Source organism: Aquarana catesbeiana, linkage group LG03 (assembly GCF_042186555.1).
Source record: "Aquarana catesbeiana isolate 2022-GZ linkage group LG03, ASM4218655v1, whole genome shotgun sequence".
In the NCBI taxonomy this organism is placed as follows: domain Eukaryota; kingdom Metazoa; phylum Chordata; class Amphibia; order Anura; family Ranidae; genus Aquarana; species Aquarana catesbeiana.
The window spans coordinates 278,977,602-278,991,641 of NC_133326.1; the positions used below are offsets into that span (position 1 = coordinate 278,977,602).

The 14,040-nt window shown below is 39.6% G+C and overlaps 1 protein-coding gene across 7 annotated transcripts in view; it reads right to left on the reverse strand.

Annotated features, from left to right (window-relative positions):
- The window catches only part of SRGAP1 (SLIT-ROBO Rho GTPase activating protein 1), a 253,078-nt gene that overhangs the window by 34,614 nt on the left and 204,424 nt on the right, over nucleotides 1–14,040 (reverse strand). For all 7 annotated transcript variants that reach the window (XM_073620145.1, XM_073620144.1, XM_073620141.1 and 4 more), the window contains exon 16: nucleotides 5,657–5,762. In XM_073620145.1, the coding sequence (XP_073476246.1) occupies nucleotides 5,657–5,762 (106 nt within the window). The remainder of the gene's footprint in view (nucleotides 1–5,656; nucleotides 5,763–14,040) is intronic.

The following is a 14,040-nucleotide window of genomic DNA, read 5'->3' on the forward strand; positions in this document are numbered from 1 at the left end:
GTCAGGCCTGATCCCTGCGATCGCTAACAGTTTTTTTGGTAGCATTTTGGTGAACTGGCAAGCAAGCACCAGGCAGCGTCAGGTTAGCGCCAGTACCGCTAACACCCACGCACGCACCGTACACCTCCCTTAGTGGTATAGTATCTGATCGGATCAATATCTGATCCGATCAGATCTATACTAGCGTCCCCAGCAGTTTAGGGTTCCCAAAAACGCAGTGTTAGCGGGATCAGCCCAGATACCTGCTAGCACCTGCGTTGTGCCCCTCCGCCCGGCCCAGCCCATCCCACCCAAGTGCAGTATCGATCGATCACTGACACTTACAAGGCACTAAACGCATAACTGCAGCGTTCGCAGAGTCAGGCCTGATCCCTGCGATCGCTAACAGTTTTTTTGGTAGCATTTTGGTGAACTAGCAAGCACCGGCCCCAGGCAGCGTCAGGTTAGCGCCAGTACCACTAACACCCACGCACGCAGCATACGCCTCCTTTAGTGGTATAGTATCTGAACGGATCAATATCTGATCCGATCAGATCAGATCTATACTAGCGTCCCCAGCAGTTTAGGGTTCCCAAAAACGCAGTGTTAGCGGGATCAACCCAGATACCTGCTAGCACCTGCGTTTTGCCCCTCCGCCCGGCCCAGTCCAGCCCACCCAAGTGCAGTATCGATCGATCACTGTCACTTACAAAACACTAAACGCATAACTGCAGCGTTTGCAGAGTCAGGCCTGATCCCTGCGATCGCTAACAGTTTTTTTGGAAGCTTTTTATTGAACTGGCAAGCACCAGCGGCCTAGTACACCCCGGTCGTAGTCAAACCAGCACTGCAGTAACACTTGGTGACGTGGCGAGTCCCATAAGTGCAGTTCAAGCTGGTGAGGTGACAAGCACAAGTAGTGTCCCGCTGCCACCAAAAAGACAAACACAGGCCCGTCGTGCCCATAGTGCCCTTCCTGCTGCATTCGCCAATCCTAATTGGGAACCCACCACTTCTGCAGCGCCCGTACTTCCCCCATTCACATCCCCCAACGAAATGCAGTCGGCTGCATGAGAGGCATTTTTATGTGCTCCCGAGTACCCCTACCCAACGAACCCCCCCCAAAAAGATGTTGTGTCTGCAGCAAACGCGGATATAGGCGTGACACCCGCTATTATTGTCCCTTCTGTCCTGACAATCCTGGTCTTTGCATTGGTGAATGTTTTGAACGCTACCATACACTAGTTGAGTATTAGCGTAGGGTACAGCATTGCACAGACTAGGCACACTTTCACAGGGTCTCCCAAGATGCCATCGCATTTTGAGAGACCCGAACCTGGAACCGGTTACAGTTATAAAAGTTAGTTACAAAAAAAGTGTAAAAAAAAAAAATATATATATAAAATAAAAAAAAATAGTTGTCGTTTTATTGTTCTCTCTCTCTATTCTCTCTCTCTATTGTTCTGCTCTTTTTTTACTGTATTCTATTCTGCAGTGTTTTATTGTTATTGTTATTGTTATTGTTATTATGTTTTATCATGTTTGTTTTTCAGGTATGTAATTATTTATACTTTATTGTTTACTGTGCTTTATTGTTAACCATTTTTTTGTCTTCAGGTACGCCATTCACAACTTTGAGTGGTTATACCAGAATGATGCCTGCAGGTTTAGGTATCATCTTGGTATCATTCTTTTCAGCCAGCGGTCGGCTTTCATGTAAAAGCAATCCTAGCGGCTAATTAGCCTCTAGACTGCCTTTACAACCCGTGGGAGGGAATGCCCCCCCCCCCCCCCCCACCGTCTTCCGTGTTTTTCTCTGGCTCTCCTGTCTCAACAGGGAACCTGAGAATGCAGCCGGTGATTCAGCCAGCTGACCATAGAGCTGATCAGAGACAAGAGTGGCTCCAAACATCTCTATGGCCTAAGAAACCGGAAGCTACGAGCATTTTATGACTTAGATTTCGCCGGATGTAAATAGCGCCATTGGGAAATTGGGGAAGCATTTTATCACACCGATCTTGGTGTGGTCAGATGCTTTGAGGGCAGAGGAGAGATCTAGGGTCTAATAGACCCCAATTTTTTCAAAAAAGAGTACCTGTCACTACCTATTGCTATCATAGGGGATATTTACATTCCCCGAGATAACAATAAAAATGATTTAAAAAAAAAAAAAAATGAAAGGAACAGTTTAAAAATAAGATAAAAAAGCAAAAAAATAATAAAGAAAAAAAAAAAAAAAAAAAAAAGCACCCCTGTCGCCCCCTGCTCTTGCGCTAAGGCGAACGCAAGCGGCGGTCTGTCGTCAAACGTAAACAGCAATTGCACCATGCATGTGAGGTATCGCCGCGAAGGTCAGATCGAGGGCAGTAATTTTTGCAGTAGACCTCCTCTGTAGATCTAAAGTGGTAACCTGTAAAGGCTTTTAAAGGCTTTTAAAAATGTATTTATTTTGTTGCCACTGCACGTTTGTGCGCAATTGTAAAGCATGTCATGTTTGGTATCCATGTACTCGGTCTAAGATCATCTTTTTTATTTCATCAAACATTTGGGCAATATAGTGTGTTTTAGTGCATTAAAATTTAAAAAAGTGTGTTTTTTCCCCAAAAAATGCGTTTGAAAAATCGCTGCGCAAATACTGTGTGAAAAAAAAAAAATGAAACACCCACCATTTTAATCTGTAGGGCATTTGCTTTAAAAAAATATATAATGTTTGGGGGTTCAAAGTAATTTTCTTGCAAAAAAAAAAAAACTTTTTCATGTAAAAAATAAGTGTCAGAAAGGGCTTTGTCTTCAAGTGGTTAGAAGAGTGGGTGATGTGTGACATAAGCTTCTAAATGTTGTGCATAAAATGCCAGGACAGTTCAAAACCCCCCCAAATGACCCCATTTTGGAAAGTAGACACCCCAAGCTATTTGCTGAGAGGCATGTCGAGTCCATGGAATATTTTATATTGCGACACAAGTTGCGGGAAAGAGACAAATTTTTTTTTTTTTTTTTTTTTTTTTTTGCACAAAGTTGTCACTAAATGATATATTGCTCAAACATGCCATGGGAATATGTGAAATTACACCCCAAAATACATTCTGCTGCTTCTCCTGAGTACGGGGATACCATATGTGTGAGACTTTTTGGGAGCCTAGCCGTGTACGGGACCCCGAAAACCAAGCACCGCCTTCAGGCTTTCTAAGGGGCGTGAATTTTTGATTTCACTCTTCACTGCCTATCACAGTTTCGGAGGCCATGGAATGCCCAGGTGGCACAAAACCCCCCCAAATGACCCCATTTTGGAAAGTAGACACCCCAAGCTATTTGCTGAGAGGTATAGTGAGTATTTTGCAGACCTCACTTTTTGTCACAAAGTTTTGAAATTTGAAAAAAGAAAAAAAAAAAAAGTTTTTTCTTGTCTTTCTTCATTTTCAAAAACAAATGAGAGCTGCAAAATACTCACCATGCCTCTCAGCAAATAGCTTGGGGTGTCTACTTTCCAAAATGGGGTCATTTGGGGGGGGTTTGTGCCACCTGGGCATTCCATGGCCTCCGAAACGGTGTTAGGCAGTGAAGAGTAAAATCAAAAATTCACGCCCTTAAAAACGCTGAAGGCGGTGATTGGTTTTCGGGGCCCCGTACGCGGCTAGGCTCCCAAAAAGTCCCACACATGTGGTATCCCCATACTCAGGAGAAGCAGCTAAATGTATTTTGGGGTGCAATTCCACATAGGCCCATGGCCTGTGTGAGCAATATATCATTTAGTGACAACTTTGTGCAAAAAAAAAAAAAAAAAAAAAAAAAGTGTCACTTTCCCGCAACTTGTGTCAAAATATAAAATATTCCATGGACTCAATATGCCTCTCAGCAAATAGCTTGGGGTGTCTACTTTCCAAAATGGGGTCATTTGGGGGGGGGTTGTGCCACCTGGGCATTCCATGGCCTCCGAAACTGTGATAGGCAGTGAAGAGTGAAATCAAAAAGTTACACCCTTAGAAATCCTGAAGGCGGTGATTGGTTTTCGGGGTCCCATACGCGGCTAGGCTCCCAAAAAGTCCCACACATGTGGTATCCCCGTACTCAGGAGAAGTAGCTGAATATATTTTGGGGTGCAATTCCACATAGGCCCATGGCCTGTGTGAGCAATATATCATTTAGTGACAACTTTTTGTAAATATTTTTTTTTTTTTTTTTTTTTTGTCATTATTCAATCACTTGGGACAAAAAAAATAAATATTCAATGGGTTCAACATGCCTATCAGCAATTTCCTTGGGGTGTCTACTTTCCAAAATGGGGTCATTTGGGGGGGTTTTGTACTGCCCTGCCATTTTAGCACCTCAAGAAATGACATAGGCAGTCATAAACTAAAAGCTGTGTAAATTCCAGAAAATGTACCCTAGTTTGTAGACGCTATAACTTTTGCGCAAACCAATAAATATACGCTTATTGACATTTTTTTTACCAAAGACATGTGGCCGAATACATTTTGGCCTAAATGTATGACTAAAATTGAGTTTATTGGATTTTTTTTATAACAAAAAGTAGAAAATATCATTTTTTTTCAAAATTTTCGGTCTTTTTCCGTTTATAGCGCAAAAAATAAAAACTGCAGAAGTGATCAAATACCATCAAAAGAAAGCTCTATTTGTGGGAAGAAAAGGACGCAAATTTCGTTTGGGTACAGCATTGCATAACCGCGCAATTAGCAGTTAAAGCGACGCAGTGCCAAATTGGAAAAAGACCTCTGGTCCTTAGGCAGCATAATGGTCCGGGGCTCAAGTGGTTAAGAGAGGAATAAATACAAATAATAAAATGAACATAATAGGAGGACAAAGTTATCCAGAAGCATTACATGGTCTGCACAGACACCCATGACATTTACCTCATCTTTGTAAACCAACTGACGGGAACTGGTAAAATCCAACAGCTTATGCCTCTTTATGGTTTTGTAAAGGCAACTGGACACAAAGCAAAATATACATATCTAAGCCACTTATCAAGTCTCAGGAGCTCTGGAACCAGTAGGCGACATGTTAGTTGGGAAATAGTATCCTTCCCAAACAGGTGTTCTATATTGTGACGGATTCGATTTAAAGCCTAAATTCACCTTTTAAGGCAGAATTTCACTTGTCATAACAAACAGGAGCCTTTTCTGATGTTTTTCTGCCCAAGCTATCCAAGTGTGCTCATCTCTCACAGACCTTAGTCCATGGCAGCTTTGAATCTGTAACCTCTCTGTTCAAAATTTTAAAAATACATTCTTAGCCCATCAACCCTGTATCATGTGACCATCCAGGAAATTTCATATCCCATCATATACTGCCTTACTGCATGACAAATTAGGGCATGTTTACCTCTCATGACCACACCTACCTCATTACAATACCATTTTTTTTCTTTTTTTTTTTTAAAACTTCCACTCACTTTCCTACTTCTTCCCTAAGGCTCCATTGATATTAGCGCATCTCCAAAATCGCACGATTTCCAGTGCCACTTTGGAGCGTTTTTTGCCAGTGTTTGCCATCTAAAAAGGTAGCTGCATATAGCCCATGGTTAAGAATACAAGTACTGTGCTCTATATTGTATGATTAAGATAATAATAATGTTTCATCACACATCTATTTTCTACAGTATAGCTTGGGTTATCTCAAAATTTGAAATTTTTTTGTCAAGGCACAGAACACTACTTACTGGTTGAGGAATGCAAAGAGATATCTCATGACTATGAGCACAGTCCTGGGTAATGTCAAAAGGATTTTTCTGATGTGGATGGCCCTCTCACAGAGATTCTCCACTCCTGTGAACAAAACACATATATACAACTCAAGTCTTATTTCCTTTGCACTTGAACTGCTTGTAGCCAGAGGTACACTTCAAATGTCAGTTTTCTTGCAATACCCGTGCATATCCAAGAAGCCATCATCATGATAGATTAATATATATATATATATATATATATATATATATATATATATATATATATATATATATATTTATTCATTCATTCTTACACACACACATACATACACAGTTGGGCAAAAAAGTATTTAGTTAGCCACCAATTGTGCAAGTTCTCCCACTTAAAAAGATGAGAGGCCTGTAATTGTCATCATAGGTATACCTCAACTATGAGAGACAAAATGTGGAAACAAATCCAGACAATCACATTGTCTGATTTTTGAAAGAATTTATTTGCAAATCATGGTGGAACATAAGTATTTGGTCAATATCAAAAGTTCATCTCAATACTTTGTTATATATCCTTTGTTCGCAATGACAAAGGCCAAACGTTTTCTGTAAGTCTTCATCAGTGGTCTTGTATGTCTTCCATTTTCTAATTATTGCTCCCACAGTTGATTTCTTCATACCAAGCTGCTTGCCTATTGCAGATTCAGTCTTCCCAGCCTGGTGCAGGTCTACAATTTTGTTTCTGGTGTCCTTCAACAATTCTTTGGTCTTCACCATAGTGGAGTTTGGATTGTGACTGAGGTTGTGGACAGGTGTCTTTTATACTGATAACAAGTTCAAACAGGTGCCATTGATACAGGTAATGAGTGGAGGACAGATGAGGCTCTTAAATAAGAAGATTGCACAACTGGTGGCTGACTAAATACTTTTTTGCCCCACTGTGTATGTATATACACACACACATATATATATATACATATACACACACACACATACATACATGATGAGATCACTTATCTTTAGGTAGAAAGCAGAACTTTAAAACTGAAGTGCACAGATTTTCTACTTTCTTCAGCAAGCCCACGGACTTAAAGAGGAACTGAATTCTGAAAGCTGTGCCAAAAAAAAATGGGAAGGGGCAGGCAGACTGCCAACTTTCCAATCTTGTCTCTGGTCTCCCTGCAGCTGATCTTTTTTATCACTGAAATACCATGCCTTGTTTTTCATGGTCTCTCTACCTGTAGGAGGCCAGCTTGGTAGAGGCAGGCCTTTGCTGCCTCATACCAGAGTCTCTAGCAAGGAGAACAGTGAGCAGCACAACAGTGAAATCCCAAAATCTCACTTCAAATCTTCTATTCATGTAGACAAAAACTGGCTGCACAGAGGCTGAGGAAATCAGTAGCACCAAGATGCAATAAAAAGGTTATTGAATTTAAATAACGGCAGCGGATTATTATACACAGCTCTTTAGCAAACACAATGTCATTTAGTTAGGATTTACATATACTTTATAAGAAAGCATTCTAAACCCAAATGGCTACCATGTGAGTTAGGTACGTTACTATTTGAGGAATATTACACTTAGGCGTGACTTGCACAAACAATATAAGCCAGTAAAATGAAAACAGACATCCAATCTTTGTCAAAGACAGAAGCCAAAAAAGCCAAAACAATTGTTCAGTCATTTGTTGTGTTTGCATCTGCAGTAGTGGAACTACAGCTGCCTAATTTAAGAATCAATGTAGTATCTAAAAGTTGCACTGATGCCTGAACAGAAGTATAAAGCATCCCACAGATTTAATTTTCTCTCTTTCCACCAAGGGTGGAAGGAAAGAAAATGAAAATCCCTTGGTTCCCCCAGTGTTGATGGGGGAATGCTTCCTGCAAAGTTATTGTGTTTTGCCGGCAGAGGGGTGGGGAGGGAGCCTTCCCAGCTGTCACAACACAGTAATTACTAGTAGCAGCTATAGCCACTAGCAGTAACTGCATGTATAAAATCAACAGACTGGTTGTACCCAAGTGGTGTCCATAGATGGATCGAATGTCGTCTGGTCCCTGCTGAACCAGTTCAATTTCAATCCATGTATGGCAAACTTAGTTAGATTCAAGTACAGCTTAGTTAGATTTAAGTAAAGCATTAGTTATAGTTTATTAAAAGTACCCCAATGCAGTATAAAGGATATTGGATTAGAAGCTGAGCAAGATCTGCAAATGAGGAAATTGGGCAAAAGAAAGCTTACACTGTACATGTGTCATTTTACAAGAGAAAGTTATTAAAGTGCAATTTACCTCTTGCTGAGAAAAAAAAAAATCTACATTTTTCTATTTCGTGGGGATGGTATCGTGCAGATTTCTGAGAAAATCAGTGAGCCAATCACACAAGTAGCAAATTACATTTCTAGGGGCATTCCATATACTAATGGTGTACAGAACGTCTGCCATATTGCGTTGCATTTTATAGAAAATTACATCAGCTGCAGAGATTGAGATTTTTTTTAAATTAAATTTAATTACATTTAAAATATAATAAAATTATATATTGCTTGGCTATCAAATTTATATGCAATTTTCTCTTTTTTTATTTGCTTTACTTTTTTCCGTGAAAGTGGAGTTATCCTTTAAATACTTTGCGAAAAACAGGGAATCGTTAAAGTGAGAAGAGCAATTTATATAGGTAAATATTTCAAAATTAATTTACAACAAGTGAAAATAAATCTTCCAGGCCATATGTGTACAGTGCATCCAGAAAGTGTTCACAGCGCTTTACTTTTTCCACATTTTGTTATGTTACAGCCTTATTCCAAAATGGATTAAATTAATTATTTTCCTCAAAAGTCTACCAATACCCCATAATGACAATGTGAAAAAAGTTTGTTTGAAATCTTTGCAAATTTATACAAAAAAAAAAAATCACATGTACATAAATATTCACAGCCTTTGCCAGGACACTCAAAATTAAGCTCAGGTACATCCTGTTTCCACTGATCATCCTAGAGATGTTTCTACAACTTGTTTGGGGTCAACCTGTGGTAAAGTCAGTTGACTGGACATGATTTGGAAAGGCACACACCTGTCTATATAAGGTCCCACAGTTAACAGTGCATGTTGGAGCACAAACCAAGCCATGAAGTTCAAGGTATTGTCTGTAGACCTCTGAGACAGGATTGTATCGAGGCACAGATCTGGGGAAGGATAAAGAAATATTTCTGCAGCATTGAAGGTCCCAATGAGCACAGTGGCCTCCATCATCTGTAAATGGAAGAAGCTTGGAACCACCAGGACTCTTCCTAGAGTGGACAGCCTTGCCAAACTGAGTGATCACAGGAGAAGGACCTTAGTCAGGGAGGTAACCAGGAACCCGATGGTCACTCAGAGCTCCAACGTTTCTCTGTGGAGAGAGGAGAACAACCATCTCTGCAGCACTCCAAACAGGCCTGTATGGTAGAGTGGCCAGACGGAAGCCACTCCTCAGAAAAAGGCATGACAGCCTGCCTGGAGTTTGCCAAAAGGCACCTGAAGGACTCTTAGACCATGAGAAACAAAATTCTCTGGTCTGATGAAACAAAGATTAAACTATTTGGACTGAATGGCAAACATCATGTCTGCAGGAAACCAGGCACTGCTCATCACCTGGCCAATACCATCCCTACAGTGAAGCATGGTGGTGGCAGCATGCTGTGGGGATGTTTTTCAGCAGCAGGAACTTGAAGACTAGTCAGAATTGAGGGAAAATTGAATACAGCAATGTACAGAGACATCCTTTATGAACACCTGCTTCAGAGCGCTCTGGACCTCAGACTGGGGCAGAGGTTCATCTTCCAACAGGACAATGACCCTAAGCACACAGCCAAGATAACAGGAAGAGGCTACTGGACAACTCTGTGAATGTCGTTGAGTGGCCCAGCAAGTGCCAGGACTTGAACCTGATCTGGAGAGATCTGAAAATGGCTGTGCACCAACGCTCTTTATCCAACCTGATGGAGCTTGAGAGGTCCTGCAAAGGAGAATGGGAGAAACTGCCCAAAAATAGGTGTGCCAAGCTTATAGCATCATACTCAAAAAGACTTGAGGCTGTAATTGGTGCCAAAGGTGCTTCAACAAAGTATTGAGCAAAGGCTGTGAATACTTATGTACATGGGATTTTTTTTAAAAATACATTTGCAAAGATTTCAAACAAACTTCTTTTACGTTGTCATTTTGGGGTATTGTTCTTGAATTTTGTGGAAAATAATTAATTTAATCCATTTTGGAATAAGGCTGTAACATAACAAAATGTGGAAAAAGTAAAGCGCTGTGAATACTTTCTGGATGCACTGTAAATTGCAATGGTATTCATGAACATTATTGCCTATTTTTAACCTGCCTCTGTTCAGTAAAAAAGAACATAGGCATTCCAGTTCATGTATGGTTTAATATGTGCTAGTGGGAGGTTCTGCCTACTATAACATGATCAATCCCAGCATTATATTAAAGTATTTGTGAAACAACTCAAAAGCACAACACACAACATATGACACTCTCTACAGCTCCAATGATGTGAAAAAAAAAAAATGTAAATTTTTTTTTTTTTTTTAAATGAACTATCCAAAATATTCCATCATAGGAAAGGTTTCTTTTTATGTGTAGCTAAAGACAATATTTTATAGCTGGAGAATAGATGATTTTGAGACAGCTGGGTAGTTTGAAATATACTGTGATGTAGGGAGTTTTCAGTGGGTTAATTTCTAATAAGGTAAATAAATGCAGTCAAACCCCAACAGCACCTTCTGAATCTCAAGTTGTTTGGATCTGAACGCAAGCACTTAAATGTGAAATGTCGGATTGCATTTGTGTGGGTTGCAAAATTAAAGCTATTTTTTATTTATTTATTTTACAAAAAATAAATAAAAGGGGGTATACTTACCTGCTCTGTGCAACGGTTGCAAAGAGCGGTCTCTTACGCCCTCTTCTGGAGTCCCTCCTGACCAGTGCTGTGTGACACATAGCACAGCTCGGCCACAGCCCCTGCTCCCTCCTTGCAGGATTTAAATGACAACAGCAGCAAGAGCCTATGAATCCAGATGTTCTCAGAGTCTCCTTTGGGAGCAGGAAAAAGAACTAGAGATAGGACGGTGCTGGATCGTGACAGATAAGTATTTTTTTTGGGGGGGGTTAAACATTTTTAACCTTAATACATTTAAGTAGTAAATGTTTTTACTCTGGAACCATTTTAAGGACAGAACCTGACTAGTGGGTGTGGACAACAAATTCTCTTCATCTAGAGCAGGGGTGTCCAACCCACGGCCCAAGGGTGTGCATAGAAGCCACAGCGATCGGCAGGGACAAGCTAGGCACAGGCATGTGTGGGTTGCCCCCCCCCCAACCTCCCAATGTGTGAGGAGGTAGTGGGCAGGGGGGAGCAACCAAAACCTGAGGGGGCGCAGCCCACCCCTAGATACAGCCATGTGGCTATATGTTGCCCTCCTTTACTGTTATAATAAAAAATATTATAGTAAAAATTACGTTTTATTATTCAGATGGGTATATTATATCAGTGATCGTTAACTTGTGATCTGACTTTTCTGCTCATACGCTATCCTTATTGTTAGTGTATTTTATGTGCAGCCCAAGACAATTCTTCTTCCAATGTGGCCCACAAAGGCCAAAAGGTTGGACACCCCTGGTCTACAGTTTTAAAAAGTTTAACCTACAGCTGTTAGGGTCTCCTCCGTGTAAAAACATCTGCGTTACCACACCTACCCAACAGCAGCAGGATGGGAACTCTCCATGTTACTAAATGGAGGGGTTTCATTCAAATGGGATTAACATTTTCTTGGAAATCACATTTAATACATAAGGGTCATTATCTACTATACTTGGATTCACTTCAAGAATTTTGTTTTGACCATTTTGACCTGTCTGCGTCCTGCAGTGAAACCAAGTGGCTAAGCTTATACAAAGATATTGGTAACAAGACTGCTTTTTATTAAATGAACCATTTAATAAAATTACCACTGCTGAAACAGAAACCAGGCATGAGAAAGCATAGGAGTCAACAGACAGCTTAAAAATTGCTTGCACTGGGCAGAAATTCATCATGACGTGGTGTTCTGTGAATATACGAGCACTTAGGAAATACGTTTTTCAGTTACTTAATCCTTCACTAGGGGCAGATGGCAAGTTGCTGCACTGTTGGACTTGCCAGCAGCAAGACAGCTTATATGTGCTCTAAGATTTCACTTCCCTACAACTTTCATTACCAGGTTTCATCATTTATCACTGCAGTGCATGTATAAACACACTCTAAAATTCCCAGGTGTTGCTGATGGTAGTAAAACTTGTGTGACACTGCATAAAGAAATGGTGTCATTTTAAGCCTTAAGATCTGCAAAAGAAATTCTATATACTGGTATTTATACAATGGGGTTTTATCCTGACTTACTGTTTTCACATGTTTTGGCTGAAATTTATATTCTATGAGGTTAGAATATGGTCACGTGTGTCAATTTATAAAGTGTGCTAGAATGTTTTAGATGAAGTACCTTTGTCCTAAATTACTATATAAACAAAAATGTAGAAATTGAAAAATGTAGAATTGAGGTACTATGTACTTTTATGGTACCACCCTAGTCCTAACACGATATGTAGATAAAAACAACAATATTTTATTACAAAATATAAAGAAATGAACTAAAATATCACAATAACTCTTTCAAGACTGGATCATTAGTAAACAGTATTATACAACACCCCAAATTCAACATGAGGTTTAAGACATGTTTATTCAGTACTTTTTAACATGTTTTGCGAGTTACCACTTCCTCAGTATTTGAAAGAGTAATTATCTGCAGAAAATTAGAAAACATGCAGCATAATAAACAAAGAAAAAATATATACATACACAGATACACACACTATATATATATACATATACATACATACATACATACATACATACACATATACACACACACAATATACAAAAATGAATTGTTTTTTAAAAATTTTGCTATTTGGTGGAATCTTATACAAATTTACTTACCGTCATAGTGGATAATATTCATACAACCCTGGAATCTGTTTAAGCTGCAACAAATTCTACAACATGTAGCCACTGACCACTTTACCAAGGTGAGCAATGGTGATTAGCTGGGGGTACTATAGGGAGGTTCTAAATTTTAAAGTACCTCCTCATACCATAATTGTTTGTACTTTTAGAGATCAACATTGATGGTCACATTGTCTAGAGATAGAGATACCTCGCTGTTCTGTCCACTGCCAGCCTATGACGTTTTTAATACTGTAGCTTGTTCGGTGCATTTACATAAGGCTGTGGGAGATGGGTACTCTTTTAGGAGTGCATCTGTAATTGACCATACAGACTATCTTTGCTACAATTTCATTGTTACTTTATTACACAGAGCCCTTTTCATTCTATACTCTGCTCTCTCACCGGGGAGACTTTTATGATGCAAGTTTTGTATATTCTTTGTATGTTATGCTACATGTTTTCTCATTTTCTGCAGATAATTGCTCTTTCAAATACTCCTGAGGAAGCGGTAACTCCGCGAAACATGTCGAGTACTGGATAAATATGTACTAGACTACGTGTTGAATTTAAGGTGTTGTATAGTACTGTTTACTAATAATCCAGTCTTGAAAGAGTTATCATTGTGATATTTTAGATGTGGTTCATTTCTTATTTTTAGATTTTGTAATAAAATGGTGATTTTATCTACATATCGTGTTATGTCTATGGTGGTACCATAAAAGTTCATAGTGCGTCAGTTCTACATTTTTGCTTATATGTGTCAACATTTTACATAAAAGAATACAAGTTTCATATCACTAATAAAATGTGAATATAACAAAAGAATACGTGTGCTTTTGTCTAAAATCGTCTACCTCCATTTATCAGAAATCTATTTTACTGTGGTAAATTCAAGCTCATTGTTTACTAGCTCAGTGCTCTCTGCTTCCGATACAACTCAATACAAGCGCCAGGCTTAGGACAATATCTAGGCATTGAAAATGATGGCCTGAGTTCCATGCCCCCATCTTCCACACAAGTTAGCATGTGTTAGGCATACTGCCATTTGTCTCGATAGTCAGATCTTGGTCTCGGCTTGAAACGTGCTGGATTGTAATAGGAGGAAGAAAGACATCAATTGGCTACAAAAACTATTTCTGTTTGACGGAATTACATTTCAAGTGATAATTGGCTTTTGTATAAACATTTTTATTCTTTAAATGCTAGTTTAGTAACCCACGAAACCAGAATAGGACATCATCAGTTCTGATACTTTACAACTAGTACTTGGGGGTGGGGGGCTGCAGCAAATCGCAAAACACAGTGCAAACTATGGCGATTGGGCTAAAATCGCAATGCACCGGTCCAAATGTAGTGC